The 22,232-nt window shown below is 44.7% G+C and overlaps 1 protein-coding gene across 1 annotated transcript in view; it reads right to left on the reverse strand.

The window, feature by feature from the left end:
- Window positions 1-310: 310 nt before the first annotated feature.
- LOC141100816 (alcohol dehydrogenase 1-like) overlaps window positions 311-22,232 on the reverse strand; it is a 113,107-nt gene continuing 91,185 nt past the window's right edge. Inside the window, exons 6-9 of the mRNA XM_073589492.1 lie at window positions 5,686-5,946; window positions 5,473-5,608; window positions 4,120-4,258; window positions 311-705 (exon numbers count right to left, since the gene is read on the reverse strand). Of these exons, the coding sequence (XP_073445593.1) occupies window positions 681-705; window positions 4,120-4,258; window positions 5,473-5,608; window positions 5,686-5,946 (561 nt within the window). The 3' untranslated portion in view covers window positions 311-680. The remainder of the gene's footprint in view (window positions 706-4,119; window positions 4,259-5,472; window positions 5,609-5,685; window positions 5,947-22,232) is intronic.

Below are 22,232 nucleotides of genomic sequence, written 5' to 3' on the forward strand. Positions count from 1 at the left end.
ACTTGTCAAACACTATGTTTGACGAGTGTGGCCAACCTGTCAATCAGTTTTCCAAGCGATGCTACAGATCGCTTGGAAAACGCTAGTATTCTGCAAGCTAATTACGCTTGCAAAATGCTAGTTTTTTGCGGGAATTCTAGCGTATTTCCCGCTGCAGGGATTTGCGTAATTGCCGCGAAAATTTCCGCTGTAATTCCACACGTGTGCACATAGCCTGAGGTTGAAAATACTAATAGAACTTTGATAGCTGTGGGGGATCAGAATGCAGGATCTTCTTTTTTCCATAGGTTGTGCACAATAAAAGAAAAACTTGCATTGCTATGTATCTTTTATTTTAGGAGAAAACAAAAAAGTACACAGTCTAACATCATGGTGCAGTTGAAATATTTCTATTCTGTGATTCATTGATCCTATAAGTTTTTAAGCAAAGAATCTCATAAATTGTTTATTTATTAATGTAGTATAGATTAAAAGTGAAAAGGTAAAAAAGGTTTAAAAAAATCAACCTCTGACAAAAATTTCAGCTCCAGTTCCCGTTATGGAGTCAGATGGTCATTTTTTAATACTCATAGTAAGTGTCAAAGAGCTGTTGTGTTTCCATGATATACAAGGAAAAAAAACCTGTGTATATATTTTATATGGATGATGCAGTAATAGCTTGTCTGGGTCTGCTGTGGTCCTTATAAAATCAGCACTGTGCGGATACTGCAGATAAAACACATTTTTCAAGATATGAATGAGAGAATGAATACGCATTTCTACTACGCATGCAAAAGCTACATATATTACAAAACAGGGTCACATATAACAACAAGTATGGCTGCCCAATTAATAAAAAATTCCTAGAGGTGGATGAGGGAAGTGTATTTGGCTAGATTTAGATTTGCGGATGTCAGAGCTGCGAAGGGCTGTGTAGTTCCTCTGTGAAGTTCCGCCCACTGCCGCACCTCCTCCGTTCAGCTCTGCCTATGTCTGCATGCGGCCTGTGTACCTATCTTTAACATTGCGTATGCAGGCCATGCGGATTTATGCATTTTGACGCTGCGCCGACCTGCATCGAACGCAACAAGTTGCATTTTGTTGCAGTCGGTGCAGCGTCAAAACGACGCATGAGGACGCAATGGCCTGTGTACCCAATGTTAAATATAGGTACACAAGGCGCATGCAGATGTAGGCGGAGCTGAACGAAGGAAGTGCGTCAGTGGGCGGAGCTTCATGGAGGATCTACACAGCCCTCCGCTGCTCTGACATCCGCAAATCTGAATCTAGCCTTAGCCCTTACTGATCATGGAAGTTGGAACCATAATAAATCGATGTGGCACCCCCTGCTTAATGTAAGCTGTCCTTGCATGAGCTCAATGTGAGCTCCCATGGAAAACCACCACCATCACCCATAAAACATGCTGAAGTGCTTGAAAAAAGGTAATGTATACAAACAATACTCAGTTTGGCTATATGACCCTACTTGTATGACATTCGGTGCATAAATATGCCACCAGGTAGTCATTTAGACTTGTCCAAGCAGAAAAAAGATAGAGTTAAGTCTAGTGATGAGTGAATGTGCTCTGATTACATGTTATCCAAACATGCTTGGATGTTACGCAAGCATCTTGGGCGTGCTCTGATAATATGTTCGAGTACCCATGTAGGGAAGGTGACCTGACGGACGGACTTGTCAGAATAGAGAAAGGAAGGTTTGCACAGTTTAGACAGGTGTCAGCTATTACAGTGTGGAAACAGCTAGGAAAGTGTAGTGGACGTGCAGTACCTTAGGTTGACCATTAGAGGGCAGGGAGGAGTGTGAGCATAGAAATTGACATCAGCTTAGGGCTTAAGAAACCGTTGGTCATGGGGGCAGAGTCAGAGGGAATCAGGAAAGTTATAAATTTGACAGGAGGGTTCCAAAAAGTTCCAGTCCCCAGGGGGAGCTCAAGTAACAGGAGGACTATGACAGTTTGTGTTGAGATGGTCTGGGAGACCGAGACGCCGATCATGACGTGTAACCAAAAGAAAGGCAAAGAGAAGGAAGATGTGAGAAAGACAGTATTCCTAGGTCAGGTCCCTGACACCACGGACACCGCTGAAGGAAGAAGGCGGACGCCGACAATGATCTGGTAGGTGTAAGGCCTCGATCATGGCATACCGGATAGAGGAAGGTGACAGAAGGGGAGAGTAGGGGAAGGTACACGCCGGAAAGAGAATCCAGCTGTACCTAGCCCAATTTGAAAGACGTTGTCATGTGGCGTGTGCGCTGGCGAGTAGCAGTAGGCTGTTCGGAGCATGGTGCTCCCGGTTTGGTTCGGCCCCCGCGGGTAGTGGGTTTGGCCCAACAGCTGGTCCGACAACAGAAGGTAGGGTAAACTTCAGAATGACGAAGGCAGGGATTACGATTGTCGAGGACGACAATAGACAAAGGCAGAGCGTAAGGAAGGTGACCTGACGGACGGACTTGTCAGAATAGAGAAAGGAAGATTTGCACAGTTTAGACAGGTGTCAGTTATTACAGTGGGGAAATAGCTAGGGAACTGTAGTGGACGTGCAGTACCTTGGGTTGACCATTAGAGGGCAGGGAGGAGTGTGAGCATAGGACTTGTCATCAGCTTAGGGCTTAAGAAACCGTTTGTCATGGGGCAGAGTCAGAGGGAACCAGGAAAGTTATAAATTTGACAGGAGGGTTCCAGAAAGTTCCAGTCCCCAAGGGGAGCTCAAGTGACAGGAGGACTACGACAGTTTGTGCACTGTGAGAGAACCAAACCAGGGGGACTGAGGAGAGAGAAAGTCGGGGGGTGGTCCTGACACAAAAGTACCCCAGCATAGACGTGGCACAGAGGAAAAGCATACCGTATTGAGAGAGATGACTGATCAGCAAAAGTACTGTTGGTTTACGGGCCTAAGGCGGCCACAGTGACGGATCTGACAGGAGCATCTAAGAGTGAAGAGGGGACGGTGCGTACATGTACATCCCGGGTGTAAAGTACGGTGTGCGTGAAGCGGCCCTGGATATAGTTGGCCGCGAAGGAGATATTGTGGTGTACTGTGAGGGCCGTCAGTCGGATGGTGAGAGAATAAACTTGGACCTGTTGAACCCGAAACCTGCCTCATCTTGTGTCTATACGTTGCTGCGCGGTACCCAGAGGGACCACCCCCTAGTCCGGCCCACCGACCCTACACCCGCAGCTGTATGTTTTGCGGCTGATAGCCACAATACATGAGGGCCTTGCCAAACAGACAGGTAATCCCTGCATGTGTCGTGGATGTCTAACAGCTGCAAAACATGTAACCCCAGGGACGCTATCATATTATCCGAGCACGCCTAAGATACTCAGATAACACCCGAGCATGCTCTGAAAACATACTATCCGAGCACATTTGATCAGATTCATCACTAGTTAAGTCTCATTCAGATCAATACCTCAACATCAGACATCATTAAATCTCGGCATCAATTTCAAATAAGCGCATGTAAATTACATATGTTGTCATGTTTGGTTGTGAGATACATTTAGGGCTGGCGTCAGCACCCGATGCACCTTGGCAAGTGGCAAGGCCTTGAGCATTTGGAGGGGCCCACTTGCTTTCATGAACTCGGGTGCGCTATGGGGGCCCAGTGCCAGTGGCTGTGAGTGGGCCCGCCAGCCTGCTTGCTCAGGGCCCTAGCACTTGCAATACTTACCTCTCCCCGTTCCTTCACTGAGACATCTTGCGTGACTCTGTGACGTTTTAGGTCAGAGGGTGTGATGACGTCACTATAAAGCACTCTTTGCTCGTAACAGGGTGTTATAAGCAGTGTATCGATTTTTTTTGCATCACCAAGTACATTCAGCAGTGCAAAATATTCCTCAAACAACCATTAATACCCTCACTGATAGGCGAGTAAGTGTGTGTGTTTTGGCATGTGGCGCTCATATTCATTATATACAGATGTTTTGAAAATGTTGTTAGCATTTTTTATAATTTGCAAATCATTAACATGTCTATCCATTCTGTAATTTACCTATTTCCACAAGATTTCCTTTTTGGTGTTGCCTTTTCAATGTGGAGGAGTGTACTGTCATGTGCGCCTATTAATTTGCCAGCCATTTATTTGAAATAAATATCCCCCTTATTTTGGATATATACCTTTCTCCATTGAGCAAAAGTTGGAATCCTTCATTGATTTTCTCAAAAGGTAATGTGTGTGTTATAAGCTGATCCAAACTAAATTTCTTGTTCATGTATTCATCCACAAGTTTTGGTACATATTCTTTAATTTTCCAGCCTAGAAGGAAAAAGGCCAGATGCATCTCATACATTATTAAAACTAATAATTCTTTTCCTGACAATATTATTCTGTAACATTGTTTTAAAAAAAATGTATGCTATGTACTACAGAAATATGATGCTACTTTATTATTATGTATACCATGGTGGTGGAAACATTTTCCAATATTGGTCGAAGCATGCTTTTTACTTTTAAAACCACACCATCCATTGGCTTTGAGACACTCGACATAAGGCTTTTTAAATGTTTATTTTCCAAAAAGCAAATTATCACCTATCCTTATGATAGCAGATAACCTGCTGACCACCCCAGGAATCCCAAGATTGGGGCTCTGGTACCCCGAAAATTGGGCTCTGCAGCTCAGTTCTGAATAGAGCAGAGAATTACATGAGTCGCCTCTGCTCCATTTATTGTCCATGCGACTGACCAGTTCAGCACTCTGCTTTTTCTGGCAGTCCAATAAACCATGAATGAAGCGGAGGCCGCACATGCAATGCTCCTCATAATTGAGATTGAGATGCAGAGCCCCGATCTCAGGATCCATGGAGGTCCAAGAAGTTGGCCCCTTGTGCTCACCAAGCTATTCTCTTGCCTTTTTGGGAATAATGCATTAAGATAGCTTGTTTAAGAAAGGCTCTCTTTTGTTAGTCATATACAATATAGGACTGTGGCCTTTAGAAAAATACACATAAGGAATATCAATAAAATCTAATTGTTTTTTGAGATTTAACCCATCAAAATAGAACTAAAGATGTAAGTAATTGACTTTAAATAGGGAAGTTAAATAGGGAAGTCTTCTAATAGAAATTGGTAGTCCTATTCAATGGGGACACATTATTAAAAACTATTGCCAAGGAAAAGTTCCCATAGCAAATGGCCAACTTCCAATATTATTTATTTTAAGATTAGTAGAAGCAGTGACCTCATTGGTTTAGATCCACATCTCCATTTTGCCTTTATGCAATACTGTCATACTGTAGATATCCCCAAATGTGTTTGTTTGATATGTAGGTTAGATCCATAATGCCATGTCACGTAAACTCAAACACTGGGGTCTAATGATATAGTGATAATAGATGCAGGGGTTCTATGAGAGGACCATTATTATCAAAGAATCTATCCTACATAGTTTATTAATTTTTGTTCACAACCATATTAACCTTTTTTCAACTCCTACTTTCTATTGCTTGCTTTATTTCATAATATATTACCCCCTAACGTTGATCCTTTTAGGGTTCGACCAGTGAGAAGCAACAATGGATCCAAAGTCATCTTGGCATTTGAATCAGCTACTCCAATAATTACAGTGGTTCCACAGCCAAAGTGAGAAGAAGACAGAGCAGATTCCTAAACAAATGAATGAGAATTAAAGATATACTAAAATACAAAATGTGTGAACTTCTCATAACAGTTCATTTACTAACCATGACTCCAATGTTTCCAATGGCCTCAAAGGCGTAATCAACTCCATCATCAGTCTTCTCTGCCAACACTTCATGGATAGGGCGGTCATAATCTTTGGGGTTGATACATTCTGTAGCTCCGCACTCTAAGGCTTTTGCAAATTTATCACTGTTCAAATCAACTCCAATAATTTTGGAAGCTCCGGCCACTTTACATCCAATAATCACCGACAAGCCGACTCCTCCCAAGCCAAAAACTGCACAGCTAGAGCCGGGTTTAACCTGTAATAATTAAAATGTTATTGCTTTAGCATTTTCTTTGTATTAAAAGTAAATTCCCACTTTGTACATTGAAAGCATATCCACTGAACACTTAACTTACCTGTCAACAGTTCAAATGATATTTATCTGCAGCTATAGGGTTAATGTAAGCTGAGCGAGCTGTCAATAAAGGTTCCAGGTCATGATTACAGAAGCCGCTAACAATGCTATAAATCACAGGTGTCAAAATCAAGGCCCACTAGCTGAATCTGGCCCGCCATATCATTCTGTGCACCCCGTGAAGTCATGACACACTTCAAAACTATTCCTACCGGTTCTCCAGGGAAAGTGGGGAGCTGGTCAGAGCAGTGCTGAAGTGTGTGCCGGAGCTCAAAATCAAAGATGGCAGATGCCCTCTCTGTTGGTGCCAACCCCTCTACTAAGTACTGGCTGAGTTCTGCGTCGACACATCCAGTGCTAAGCAGAGAGGCAGAGCCAGCAGCGGGAGCTCATGCAATGTTGGAATCTGAGCAGATGCACTGAGCTGTAAAAAGACGGTGGCGCTAGCAGAAGTAGCGGCCATCATTGTCAGATTGGTGAACATTGCACGCCATGAACACAGTCAGCCTGCACAAACAGTGAACGCAGTCAGCCAGCAAAAATGTTGAAAGCAATGATTGCAGTCAGCTAGCACAAACAACGAATGCAGTAATTGCAGTCAGATTGCACAAATGATGAATGCAGTGACCGCAGTCAACCAGCAAGAATGGTGAATGCAGTGATTGCAGTCAGATTGCACAAACAGTGAACTCAGTGATCATAGTCAGTCTGTTCAGTTGGTGAAAGCAGTTATCATAGTTAGCATTCACAGTGAACACAGAGATTGGAGTCAGCCAGCACAAGCGGTGAACACAGTCAGAGCAGTCAGCCTTCACAAATGGTGAACACAGTGATCGCAGTCAGCCTTCACAAACGGTGAACACAGTGATCACAGTCAGCCTCCACAAGCGGTGAACACAGTGATAGCAGTCAGCCTTCACAAATGGTGACCACAGTGATCACAGTCAGCCTTCACAAATGGTGAACACAGTGATCGCAGTCAGCCTTCACAAACGGTGAACACAGTGATAGCAGACAGCCTGCACAAGCGGTGAACACAGTGATAGCAGTCAGACTTCACAAACGGTGACCACAGTGATCGCAGTCAGCCTGCACAAACGGTGACCACAGTGATTGCAGTCAGCCTGCACAAATGGTGACCACAGTGATAGCAGTCAGCCTGCACAAGCGGTGAACACAGTGATAGCAGTCAGCCTTCACAAACGGTGAAGACAGTGATCCCAGTCAGCCTTCACAAACGGTGAACACAGTGATAGCAGTCAGCCTTCACAAACGGTGAACACAGTGATAGCAGTCATCCTGCACAAACGGTGAACACAGTGATCGCAGTCAGCCTTCACAAACGGTGAATACAGTGATAGCAGTCAGCCTGCACAAGCGGTGAACACAGTGATCGCAGTCAGCCTTCACAAACGGTGAATACAGTGATAGCAGTCAGCCTGCACAAGCGGTGAACACAGTGATAGCAGTCAGCCTTCACAAACGGTGAATACAGTGATAGCAGTCAGCCTGCACAAACAGCGAACACAGTGATAGCAGTCAGCCTGCACAAGCGGTGAACACAGTGATAGCAGTCAGCCTGCACAAACGGTGAACACAGTGATAGCAGTCAGCCTGCACAAGCGGTGAACACAGTGTAACAGTCAGCCTGCACAAGCGGTGAACACAGTGATAGCAGTCAGCCTGCACAAGCGGTGAACACAGTGATAGCAGTCAGCCTGCACAAACGGTGAACACAGTGATAGCAGTCATCCTGCACAAACGGTGAACACAGTGATCGCAGTCAGCCTTCACAAACGGTGAATACAGTGATAGCAGTCAGCCTGCACAAGCGGTGAACACAGTGATAGCAGTCAGCCTTCACAAACGGTGAATACAGTGATAGCAGTCAGCCTGCACAAGCGGTGAATACAGTGATAGCAGTCAGCCTGCACAAACAGCGAACACAGTGATAGCAGTCAGCCTGCACAAACGGTGAACACAGTGATAGCAGTCAGCCTGCACAAGCGGTGAACACAATGATAGCAGTCAGCCTGCACAAACGGTGAACACAGTGATAGCAGTCAGCCTGCACAAGCGGTGAACACAGTGATAACAGTCAGCCTGCACAAGCGGTGAACACAGTGATAGCAGTCATCCTGCACAAACGGTGAACACAGTGATCGCAGTCAGCCTTCACAAACGGTGAATACAGTGATAGCAGTCAGCCTGCACAAGCGGTGAACACAGTGATCGCAGTCAGCCTTCACAAACGGTGAATACAGTGATAGCAGTCAGCCTGCACAAGCGGTGAACACAGTGATAGCAGTCAGCCTTCACAAACGGTGAATACAGTGATAGCAGTCAGCCTGCACAAACAGCGAACACAGTGATAGCAGTCAGCCTGCACAAGCGGTGAACACAGTGATAGCAGTCAGCCTGCACAAACGGTGAACACAGTGATAGCAGTCAGCCTGCACAAGCGGTGAACACAGTGTAACAGTCAGCCTGCACAAGCGGTGAACACAGTGATAGCAGTCAGCCTGCACAAGCGGTGAACACAGTGATAGCAGTCAGCCTGCACAAACGGTGAACACAGTGATAGCAGTCATCCTGCACAAACGGTGAACACAGTGATCGCAGTCAGCCTTCACAAACGGTGAATACAGTGATAGCAGTCAGCCTGCACAAGCGGTGAACACAGTGATAGCAGTCAGCCTTCACAAACGGTGAATACAGTGATAGCAGTCAGCCTGCACAAGCGGTGAATACAGTGATAGCAGTCAGCCTGCACAAACAGCGAACACAGTGATAGCAGTCAGCCTGCACAAACGGTGAACACAGTGATAGCAGTCAGCCTGCACAAGCGGTGAACACAATGATAGCAGTCAGCCTGCACAAACGGTGAACACAGTGATAGCAGTCAGCCTGCACAAGCGGTGAACACAGTGATAACAGTCAGCCTGCACAAGCGGTGAACACAGTGATAGCAGTCAGCCTGCACAAGCGGTGAACACAGTGATAGCAGTCAGCCTGCACAAACGGTGAACATAGTGATAGCAGTCATCCTGCACAAACGGTGAACACAGTGATCGCAGTCAGCCTTCACAAACGGTGAATACAGTGATAGCAGTCAGCCTGCACAAGAGGTGAACACAGTGATAGCAGTCAGCCTTCACAAACGGTGAATACAGTGATAGCAGTTAGCCTGCACAAACAGCGAACACAGTGATAGCAGTCAGCCTGCACAAACGGTGAACACAGTGATAGCAGTCAGCCTGCACAAGCGGTGAACACAGTGATAGCAGTCAGCCTGCACAAACGGTGAACACAGTGATAGCAGTCAGCCTGCACAAGCGGTGAACACAGTGATAGCAGTCAGCCTTCACAAACGGTGAACACAGTGATAGCAGTCAGCCTTCACAAACGGTGAATACAGTGATAGCAGTCAGCCTGCACAAACAGCGAACACAGTGATAGCAGTCAGCCTGCACAAACGGTGAACACAGTGATAGCAGTCAGCCTGCACAAGCGGTGAACACAATGATAGCAGTCAGCCTGCACAAACGGTGAACACAGTGATAGCAGTCAGCCTGCACAAGCGGTGAACACAGTGATAACAGTCAGCCTGCACAAGCGGTGAACACAGTGATAGCAGTCAGCCTGCACAAGCGGTGAACACAGTGATAACAGTCAGCCTGCACAAGCGGTGAACACAGTGATAGCAGTCAGCCTGCACAAGCGGTGAACACAGTGATAGCAGTCAGCCTGCACAAACGGTGAACATAGTGATAGCAGTCATCCTGCACAAACGGTGAACACAGTGATCGCAGTCAGCCTTCACAAACGGTGAATACAGTGATAGCAGTCAGCCTGCACAAGAGGTGAACACAGTGATAGCAGTCAGCCTTCACAAACGGTGAATACAGTGATAGCAGTTAGCCTGCACAAACAGCGAACACAGTGATAGCAGTCAGCCTGCACAAACGGTGAACACAGTGATAGCAGTCAGCCTGCACAAGCGGTGAACACAGTGATAGCAGTCAGCCTGCACAAACGGTGAACACAGTGATAGCAGTCAGCCTGCACAAGCGGTGAACACAGTGATAGCAGTCAGCCTTCACAAACGGTGAACACAGTGATAGCAGTCAGCCTTCACAAACGGTGAATACAGTGATAGCAGTCAGCCTGCACAAACAGCGAACACAGTGATAGCAGTCAGCCTGCACAAACGGTGAACACAGTGATAGCAGTCAGCCTGCACAAGCGGTGAACACAATGATAGCAGTCAGCCTGCACAAACGGTGAACACAGTGATAGCAGTCAGCCTGCACAAGCGGTGAACACAGTGATAACAGTCAGCCTGCACAAGCGGTGAACACAGTGATAGCAGTCAGCCTGCACAAGCGGTGAACACAGTGATAGCAGTCAGCCTGCACAAACGGTGAACATAGTGATAGCAGTCATCCTGCACAAACGGTGAACACAGTGATCGCAGTCAGCCTTCACAAACGGTGAATACAGTGATAGCAGTCAGCCTGCACAAGAGGTGAACACAGTGATAGCAGTCAGCCTTCACAAACGGTGAATACAGTGATAGCAGTTAGCCTGCACAAACAGCGAACACAGTGATAGCAGTCAGCCTGCACAAACGGTGAACACAGTGATAGCAGTCAGCCTGCACAAGCGGTGAACACAGTGATAGCAGTCAGCCTGCACAAACGGTGAACACAGTGATAGCAGTCAGCCTGCACAAGCGGTGAACACAGTGATAGCAGTCAGCCTGCACAAGCGGTGAACACAGTGATAGCAGTCAGCCTGCACAAGCGGTGAACACAGTGATAGCAGTCAGCCTGCACAAATGGTGAACACAGTGATCGCAGTCAGCCTGCACAAACAGTGAAATCAGTGATAGCAGTCAGCCTGCACAAACAGTGAAATCAGTGATTGTTATCAGCCTTCATAAATGGGGAATGCAGTGATTGCAATTAGCATGCACAAAGGGTGTATGCAGTGATTGCAGAAAGCCTGTACAAACGGTGAGAGCAATGATTGCAGTTAACCTGCACAAACAGGAAACACAGTAATCACAATCAGCCAGCAGCACATAAAGTGTATGCTGAGAACGCATTAAGCCAGCAAAAACAATGACCTTACTCAGCCAGAACAAAAACTGAATACAGTTAGCCAGTGTAATGTATAATAATTAGATCTGTCTCTTTAAGCAAGCCAGACTTATGGGACTTGGGGGGTGGAGACAAGAGGGATGAGAAGGGAAGTTTCAGTTTCACTTCTGGTAGCATGGGAATGCAACTGTTATGCTGTGTGCTGGAGGACGAAGAATAAAACATATCTAAAGTTTAATACCTTGAATTCTTCATAACGTGTGGATATTACAACTGGCGGCGAGGATGGGATATAATCACCTACTGCTGTGAGTACGGACTCTATTTTACCGCTTCACACGCCAGCACCACTGAGAGACTCTATCATGGCTGACTACTTGCACACATTCCCACAATTTGATATGACTGATGTCATTAATCTCTCCCATAACTGGCGAAAATGACTAAACAGATTTGAGAATTTCCTAGAAGCCATGGACATAAAGGAGGAGAAAAGAAAGAGAGCTTTGCTCCTGCATTGTGCAGGCACAGGAGTCTATGACATATACAGTACGTTACCTGCAGCAGAAACAGACACATACAGCAACTGCACTAAAGCTCTCACTGGTTGCTTCAACACCAAACAGAACATCAGATATGAAAGATATAAATTCAGGATTGCCAAGCAGCTTCCAGAAGAGTCCATAGACACTTATGTCACACGGCTGAAAGAGTTAGCACATGGATGTGCCTTTACAGATGTAGATGATGAAATCCTAACTCAAATAATTGTCACCTGCTCGTCTAATAACCTAAGGCGTAAGGCTCTGCAGCAGGATATCTCTCTACATGATTTGCTCAAAATGGCCCGTGCTATAGAAATAGCAGATCATCAGGCTACCGTAATGGAGAATGGGGATAAATTACATGTGCATAATCTCAAACAGAAAAATTTACCAGACAAACAAGCCCAGAAACAGAAGAAATGTTATAGATGTGGACAGGATTTCCCTCACCACCAGAACAAATGTCCAGCTATGGGACAAACCTGCAGTAAATGTGGAAAAGGGAATCATTTTGCAGCTGTTTGCAAATCAGCGCACTACAAGCCTCCGCTGCCTATGACAAAATCTGCAGATGTAAAAGTGATAAATCAGGACACAGAAGACATGTCTGCGACTGAGAACTATGTGTTCACTACCTCTGTCACTGGTTCAGTACAGTCTCCCTGTGTTACACTCTCAATCTGCAACACTGACATTACCTTTACAATAGATACAGGAGCTTCAGTGGATATCATAGATGGCACTACATATGAACAATTGAAAACAAGGCCAGTCTTACAACAAGTGCAGACTAAAAGCTTTCCTTATGGATCTAAAACACCTCTAGCTATAATGGGACAATTTGATGCTGAAATTAGATATAAAGAAAACAGACAGAAAACCACTTTCCACACATTACAAGGATCGGGAGGCTGTCTTCTCAGCTATCACACTGCCTTGGAGCTAGGGCTCATCCAGATTATTCATACCATAACTGACCCTGCGGATATGGATGTACAAACTATGGTGAACAGCTTTCCCTCCCTATTTAGTGGTTTGGGAAAACTAAAGGACTCTCAAGTACACCTTCATGTGGATGACAATGTTCGTCCAGTAGCCCAGCCTCACAGGTGTATTCCATTTCACCTGAGACAGAAGGTAGAAAAGGAACTCCAATTGCTCATGGATGAGGACGTTATTGAAACTGTTACGGGTCCCACTCCGTGGGTCTCTCCACTTGTGGTAGTTCCAAAACCAAAGACTCCTGATCAAGTGAGACTGTGTGTTGACATGCGCCTGCCCAACACCGCTATCCAGAGGGAAAGACATATCTCACCTACGATTGATGACATTATTCATTTATTAAATGGAGCCACCGTCTTCTCAAAGCTCGACCTCAATAAGGGATATCATCAATTAGAACTGAGTCCAGAGTCCCGATACTTGACCACATTTTCCACTCATGTGGGCCTCAGAAGATACAAAAGATTGACTTTTGGAGTCTGCTCAGCAGCAGAAATTTTTCAGGATGCAATAAGGAGTGTCATTCAACACATCCCAAATGCCTTTAATTACAGTGATGACATATTGGTTTTTGGTAAAACTCAAGCTGAGCATAATCGTGCTCTATATGCTATCTTCGAATGTCTGCTTTCTGCTGGACTCACTTTAAACAAAGAGAAGTGCGAGTTTGACAAGGGTTCATTAGAATTCTATGGTCACATCTTCTCGGCAAAAGGAGTACAACCAGACCCCAAGAAAGTGGAAGCTATCAGAACAGCCTCAATTCCACAGGATGCCAGTGAAGTGCGTTCTTTCCTTGGAATGGCAAGTTACTGTGCTAGATACATTCCGAATTTTTCAACAATCAGCAATCCACTACGGGAACTTACAAAACAAAGTTGTATTTTTCAATGGTCTCAAGACTGTCAGGCCTCTTTTGAAACAATTAAAAATGAACTCTGCTCGACAACCACTATGGCTTATTTTGATCCAGTTCTTCGAACTGAACTGATTGTGGACGCCAGTCCCGTGGGACTGGGTGCTATTGTAGCGCAGTACAAGGATAACAATCAAAATCCTCACATCATTTCTTATGCAAGTAAGAGCTTAACAAACACTGAAAGAAAATATTCTCAACCTGAAAAAGAAAGCTTGGCAGTTGTCTGGGGATGTGAACACTTTCACTTATTTCTCTATGGAGCTCCCTTCACCATTGTCACAGATCATCAAGCACTTCTTACAATTTTTGGAAATCCCAGAGCTAAAATGCCTGCACGAATTGAACAATGGGGCTTACGTCTACAGGACTACAACTATAAAATTGTTCACAAACCTGGAAAATACAGCAATCCGGCTGATTATCTTTCAAGACATCCTACTAATGATGATATACCTGTGCATTCCTCCATTGAAGAATACCTACGTTTTGTTACAGATCATGCCGTGCCAAAAGCACTTTCTCTTGATCAATTTATAAATGAAACAACAACAGACAAGACACTCTGTGCCCTAATACAAGTCATCCAAAATCGAAGGTGGCATGAAATTCAAAAGGAAAAATTTCCTGATTCTGAGATTGATCTGAAAGAGTTAAAACTATTCTCAAACGTACGTGAGGAATTATCAGTCACTGAAGAACACCTCATTCTTCGAGGTACAAAACTAGTTGTACCTAAGACTTTGCGTAACTTAGTCATACAGATAGCACATGAAGGTCATTTAGGAATTGTTGGCACAAAGAAGTTACTCAGAGAAAAAGTGTGGTTCCCAAATATGGATCACTTGGTGGAAGAAAAGATTAGACGCTGTTCTACTTGTCAATTAATCACTCCATCATCAACCTTAGAGCCATTACAAATGTCTCCGTTACCCACTGATGTCTGGGAGGAAGTGGCAGTCGATATATATGGACCATTGCCAAATGGCCAATACATTCTCGTAACAATTGATGAATATTCTCGATACCCTGTCATTTCATTTATCTCTTCAACATCTGCTAATAATGTTATACCAGAGCTGGACGACATTTTCTCGGCATATGGTATTCCAAGAGTGGTCAAAACAGACAATGAACCTCCATTCAATGGACATGTGTTTACACAATTTTCTGAATACTTGGGATTCAATCACAGGAAAATCACACCTTGCTGGCCGCAAGCCAATGGAATTGTGGAACATTTTATGCGCACTCTGGGGAAACGTATCAAGGCAGCGAGTCTGGAGCACATCCCACTGAAACAGTCATTATACAAATTCATGCGTAATTACCGCAATACGCCACACTCCACTACTAATGCTGCTCCAGCTCATTTAATGTTCAGCAGAACCCTGCGTATACGTCTCCCTGATGTGACCAGCCATCCCCGACCGAGTGACTCCTCAGTGAGATCCACAGATTTCTCCAACAAACAAGCCATGAAACGTTATGCAGACAGAAGGCGAAGGACACAGTCAAGTGCCATCGAAAGAGGGGATGTCGTGGTGGTACGTCAAAGACCAACCAACAAGACCTCACCTGTATATGGTCCTGCAAAATATTATGTTACTAAAAGGAAAGGCAGCATGATCACAGCTGAACGAGATGGACACTCCATATCGCGAAATTCTTCATATTTTAAAGTCATACCGCAGAATGATGACAATGAACTCTCTTTGGTGGAAGATTTGGTATCCGATGGTGGAGAGGACCAACAAGAGGTAGCTGGTCCATCAATAATGAACCCTCTCAATGAGCCCAGATGTTATCCTACACGAGAGAGAAGAGCTCCATCGAGGCTTATTGAAGAAGTGTAATTACAGTTTTGTTTTGTTTTTTTTTTACGTTTGTTTCTCTGGTTTTGAAATTGAACAAATAAGACAAAACGGACATATGATTTCTTTGGACGTTTTCATGTTGTTGCATTTATCAGTAATATGGGTTATTTATAGAAAAAAAAAAAAAAAAGGGGATGATGTAATGTATAATAATTAGATCTGTCTCTTTAAGCAAGCCAGACTTATGGGACTTGGGGGGTGGAGACAAGAGGGATGAGAAGGGAAGTTTCAGTTTCACTTCTGGTAGCATGGGAATGCAACTGTTATGCTGTGTGCTGGAGGATGAAGAATAAAACATATCTAAAGTTTAATACCTTGAATTCTTCATAACGTGTGGATATTACAGCCAGCACAAGCAGTGAATGCCATGAACTGTCAGCTAGCATAAAAAGTGAATGCAGTCAGCCAGCACATAAAGTGAACGCAACCAGCCAGCACAAAAAGTGAATGCAGTGCACACAATCAGCCAACACAAAACGTGAAGACAAAGAAAGCAGTCAGCCAGCACTTTTATGTGGTTCCATTTTTTTAATCAGAGCAGGTGCAGTCATTACTTAGCATAGAGAACAGTTTATCTTGGATTTTGAGGTAAGGCACAGCGCTCTTAGCCTACTACTCAAGAACCGCTCTGTTGGCTCTACTACCTAGTGACAGTTCTCTTGGACCTGCTACCCTGGAACATGTCTCTTAGCTCTACTTCTCAGGGACAGCTCTCTAAGCCCTACTGCCCAGGAACATAGATCTTATCCTTACTACCCAGGGACAGCTCTCTTAACCCAATTACCTAGGAACTGCTCTATTAGCACTTACACCTAGGGATAGCTCTCTTAGCCCGACTACTCAGGAACAGCTCTCTTAGCTCTACTACTTAAGGACAGTTTTCTTAGTGCTAGTACCCAGGGAAACCTCTCTTTACCCTACTACTGTCATGATCCAGTGTTGGATCTGGCGGTATTAAATTGCACTGGGTGAACTTTTTTTACTTTGGAAAGTTCCAAGGTGTCTTGACTGTCCCCGGTGGTGGTTAGCAGTATTGCACTTTAGGTTTTTGTGCACTTAATTAGGGATCAGGTGTGACACCCTATAAAGGTGTGCTAGGGGGTGCAATCACTGCCTGTGATATTGTGAGAGTGTGTTCACTCTGTTTTTGGGAAAGCCTGGATGAAGGATGGAGCTGGTGAGGAGTCCTGCGCAGCTTAGCCAGGGGGGATGTGTTTCAGCTATGGTGTCTGGATGAAGGGCTGGCATGGCGTGGTGGAGTCGCAGTGATGGTGTCAGCGGGAAGTGTCTGCATGGGCTGGTGGAGTGGCGACTATGGAGAGTGGCACTCACCATGTGGGACTTGGCCGCTGAGCTGGACTCAAGCATGCTCGACTTCGTGTCAGCAGCTGAACTCATCCTTGGGACTCTGGTTCTAAGCAGCTGCAACTGGTGGTGGACTCTGCTCCAAGGCTGCACTAAGGTGAAGGATCCTGTTATGGTGATGGATCCGTGTGGAGGAGAAGATGCACTCAGGTGGAGGGCTCTGTTGCTAGGAGCGCACGCAACAGAGCAAAGCTAAGTGGTGTTTCCCCTGTATTGTCTCTTTCCTCATGTGTGTTATTAGTGCAGTGGTGGGATTAGTTTCCGCACCGACCTATTCCCTAGTGAGGGTTTAGGGTCAGGGCGAGCTAGGGCCTTGAGGTACGCGTGCGGCGCCAGGTGCGAAACCGGCATAGGGAACGTTAGGAGTGCAGGGACACTGGCTCAGGGGAGCTCAAGAGGTCTCCAATTCCCTTTTCCCTATTGCAGGGCCCACCATTGTTAAAGTTACCCAGGTTCCCCCCTTTATTATTTAAATGCGCCTTACTGGAGGCGGTGTTTCCAGATATTGTATGTATAACGTGTAATACCTAAATCCGCCAGGTGGAGGCGGCGTATCCACCTGCAAGTTTTATTATTTAAATGCGCCCCACTGGAGGCGGTGTATCCAGGGTCACGTGTGTCACATGGGTTCGCCTTGCGGAAACATCTGCGTCCTGACACACGTGATCATGACAACTACCAAGGAACAGCTCTCTTTGTCTTATTACCCAGGAACAACTCTCTTAGCCCTTTTACCCAAAGACATCACTCTTAGCCCTACTACTCAGGTATGGCGTTCTTAGCCCTACTACCCAGTTGACAGCTGTCTCATTGCCCTGCTACCCAGAGACTGCTCTCTTATTGCCCCTTTCCAGTCAGTGCATTGCAGTCCATGCTCGAACTATGAAGCTCGGACATTTGCAAGAACCCTTACAATTACTAGTGGCCCTTTGAAGTCAATTATAATGATGATGTGGCCATTGGTGAAAATGAGTTTAACACCCCTGCAATACTTGATAACTGTAGTCAGTAACTGTAACTGCATGTCTCTATTACTAAAAGCAGCTGGGCAACATCATAACACTATATACTTTCATAATAGCTTTACAGTTCTGCTCAAAAGTTACTTGGAGTTATATTCTGTTGTTTAAGTGTTCCCTTTATTTTTTTGAGCAGTGTATATATATATATATATATATATATATATATATATATTGCTTCTACCCGGTCTTTTGTCTTCATATCATGGCCATATTGATGTTATGTACTGTGATTGCTATGTTGTACAGTGGGTATGGAAAGTATGCAGACCCCTTTAATTTTTTTCACTCTTGTTTCTTTGCAGCCATTTGGTAAATTCAAAAAAGTTCATTTTTTTCCCATTAATGTACACTCTGCACCCCATCCTGACTGAAAAAAACAGAAATGTAGAAATTTTTGAAAATTTATTAAAAAAGAAAAACTGAAATATCACATAATAGTTTAGGGAAGGTGAATTGACGGACAAATCTGTCTGTAATAGGAAGGCAAAGGGTGTAAGGCAGTGTAGGAGTGAGAGATGGAAAACAGCTGTAGATAAAGAGAAAGAAGTGTAGTGTTGGGGTTTGACCATTAGAGGGCAGTGGAGAGTTGTAGGTTTGTAGGTTAGGACTGAACATCAGTCATTGGCTAGGAAAAACCATTAAGTCATGGGGGCGGAGCTACCAGAGCAGAAGGTGATAAAAGGCAGATGGAAGGTTCTGGAAGAGTCAGTCAGCATAGGGAGCACAGGAAACAAGAAGCACAGTTGAGGAGGAAGGAAGTTCCTGAGAGGACTGACAGTTGTGCCAGTTATGGGGGTGGCCCTAACAGGATTAGCCGCAGACATAGACAGCAGAGGCCACAGACGGAGAGCAAAGAGAGGCCGCAGACAGAGACAGCCTGAGGTACCACTAAACTGAACAGATTCGGACTGGTGAAACGCTGTGGTGGCAGGCCTAGGGCAGCCACAGTGCCAGAGCCGCGAGGGATGTCCATTTGTCAACGAAAGAAAGTGAAGGTACCCGGCCTGTGTACAAAGTCAAGCAGCTACTGTGTGTAGCTGAGGGAATCGTCGAGTGGCTGCTGTGTGCGGCTGTGGAGAGTGATGAGCAGCTGCTGAGTGCGGCTGTGGAGATTGACAAGCAACTGCTGTGTGTGGTGTCGTGTAGAGGCTGTGGGAGGCCACGGAGGCTGTCGAGCAGTCACGAAATGAGGCTGTGAAGTTGTTGCGTAGCTGCCGGATAAATAATAAAGAAGACCTGTTGGACACGATCCTGTCTCTGTCTCAAGTCTGTCTGCGACCAGTAACGGACCACCCCCCGGTCAGTTGCCCTCACTCCTACCTTATCTACAATAATAATAATAATATAATAAATTTTATTTCTATAGCACCGACATATTCCGCTGCACTTTACATTACAGAGGTTACTTGTACAGACGATAGACATTACAGCATAACAATAATCACATAGATCATAACAGATACCAAGAGGAATGAGGGCCCTGCTCGCAAGCTTACAATCTATGAGGAAAAAGGTAGACATGAAAGGTGGGTGGTAACAATTGCCCTGATTGTATGGACCAGCCATCATCACATGCTCATAAGTATTCAGGCCCTTTGCTCAGTATTGAGTAGAAGCACCTTTTTGAGCTAGTACAGCCATGAGTCTTCTTGGGAATGATGCAGCAAGTTTTTCACACCTGGATTTGGGGATCCTCTGCCATTCTTCCTTGCAGATGCTCTCCAGTGCCGACAGGTTGGATGGTGAATGTTGGTTGACTGCCCTTTTCAGGTCTCTCCAGACATAATCAATTGGGTTTAGGGCAGGGCTTTGGTTGGGCCAGTCAAAAATGGTCACAGAGTTGTTCTGAAGCCATTCTGTTGATATTTTAGCTGTGTGCTTAGGGTCATTGTCTTGTTGGAAGGTGAACCTTCAGCCAAGTCTGAGGTTCAGAGCACTCTGGAAGAGGTTTTCATCCAGGATTAGTGATGAGCGCGTATGCGCTTTGCTCGGGTTTTCCCGAGCATGTTCGGGTGATCTCCGAGTATTTGGAAGTACTCGGAGATTTAGTTTCTATTGCCACAGCTGCTTGATTTGCGGCTACTTGACACCTGAATACATGTGGGGATTTCCTAACAAACAGGCATTAATCACATGTATTCAGGCTGTCAAGTAGCCGCATATCAAGCAGCTGCGGCGACAGAAATTAAATCTCCGAGCACTTTCAATTACTTGGAGACCACCAGAGCATGCTCCGGGAAACCCGAGCAATGAGTATACTCATCACTATCCAGGATATCTCTGTACTTGGCTGCATTCATGCTTCCTTCAATTGCAACCAGTCGTCATGTTCCTGCAGCTGAAAAACACCCCCATAGCATGATGCTGCCACCACCATGTTTCACTGTTGGGATTGTATTGGGCAGGTGATGAGCAGTGCCTGTTTTTCTCCACACATACCACTTTGAATTATCACCAAAAAGTTCTAAATTCATCTCATCAGACAATCCTATTTCTCATAGTCTGGGAGTCCTTCATGTGTTTTTTAGCAAACTCTATAGGGGCTTTTATATGTCTTGCTCTGAGGAGAGGCTTTTGCTAGGACACGCTGCCATAAAGGACCGACTGGTGGAGGGCTTTGTGGAACTTTCTCCCATCTCCCTACTGCATCTGTGGAGCTCAACCACAGTGATCTTGGGGTTCTTCTTTACCTCTCTCACCAAGGCTGTTTTCCCACAATTGCTCAGTTTGGCTGGATGACCAGGTCTAGGATGACTTCTGGTGGTGCCAAACTTCTTCCATTTAAGGATTATGGAGGCCACTGTGCTCTTAGGAACCGTGCATATTGCAGAGATTCTTTTGCAACCTTGGCCAGATCTGTGCCTTGTCACAATTCTGTCTCTGAGTTTCTTGGCCAGTTCCTTTGACCTCATGATGCTCATTTGGTCTGACATGCACTGTGAACTGTGAGTGAACTGTGAGACAGGTGTGTGCCTTTACACATCAAGTCCTATCAGTTTAATTAAAAACAGCTGGACTCCAATGAAGGAGTAGAACCATCTCAATGATGATCGCAAGGAAATGGACAGCATGTGACTTAAATATGAGTGTCTGAGCAAAGGGTCTGAATACTTATGACCATGTGATATTTCAGTTTTTCTTTTTTAATAAATTTGCCAAAATTTCTACATTTCTGTTTTTTTTTCAGTCAAGTTGTGGTGCAGAGTGTACATTAAAGAGAAAAAAATTAACTTTTTTGAATTTACCAAATGGCTAAAATGAAATAAAGAGTGAAAAATTTAAAGGGGTCTGCATACTTTCTGTACCCACTGTATATAGTTCTTAGTGCATTTTATCCGCTAATTCTTTTATTCTTGTGTGTCATAGAGGCTTCTGTATCATATGTGGCATCATGGTATATATCTTTACATATGCATCTTGTTTGCTCACAGTTTTGCCCTTACATAACATGGCCGCACTGGTGCAGTGAGCATCCCGTGTCTCTGCTGTGTGCACGTGTCCTGTCGAGTGCCTCACCTGTGACGTCGTGGTCGCGCCTTCCAGTGATGTTGCTGTGGGACGTCATTGCTGTGGCGAACTGCGATGTACCCTAATAATTTGCACCTGGGTAAATCCGCCCTCATTGGCCCATGCCTGATCTACCATGCATATAAACCTACACAGCCCCCTCACCATATCACTTTCTGATGAAGCAACGTGCAAAATGCGTGTTTGAATGTCGGGTGGCAGCACCAGCACATGCAGCATGAGTTCTGGTTAGTATCACTTTTTTCCATCTTTACCTATGATAATATATTCTCATGTTATATTGCACTGTTCACCTTTCTCTACCGATGATGATACATACAGAGAGTTATTGATTACTGTTGATTGGACTTGTGACGTGAACTTCTGAGTAGACTAATGGAATTAAGTTGAACTATTATTAGCTAAAATACACCGTTTAGGTTGCACTGCACTTTACAGACGTTTTAGGGGATTACATATATTTTTCTTATCCACTTTTTGGGTGTTCATGCTACAGTTTCCAATCTCTATTGTTTACATTTGATACACGGTTAATGCTAATAGTGCTGTATGTGCTGACCCTCTTCCCTTGGTTTTTAATATATGTCTTCCCCACTCATTATGTCTTGTCAAATGTTTCAGTCTACCTTTGTCCTTGTTGGTGTCCTGATTTAATAAAATTAAAATGTGTTATATTGAATGAATTGTTTGTATTTGTTTTTATTTATATATATTTTTTCAAGTAATTTTTTTCTGATATAATTTAGAGTGATGAGACGAAAATTAAACATTTGGAGAGAGTTCAACAAGGCCTAAGATGAAAGGAACACCATTCCTACTGTAAAGCA

Source organism: Dendrobates tinctorius, unplaced genomic scaffold (genome assembly GCF_039654945.1).
Source record: "Dendrobates tinctorius isolate UK_male_01 unplaced genomic scaffold, ASM3965494v1 ptg000011l, whole genome shotgun sequence".
In the NCBI taxonomy this organism is placed as follows: domain Eukaryota; kingdom Metazoa; phylum Chordata; class Amphibia; order Anura; family Dendrobatidae; genus Dendrobates; species Dendrobates tinctorius.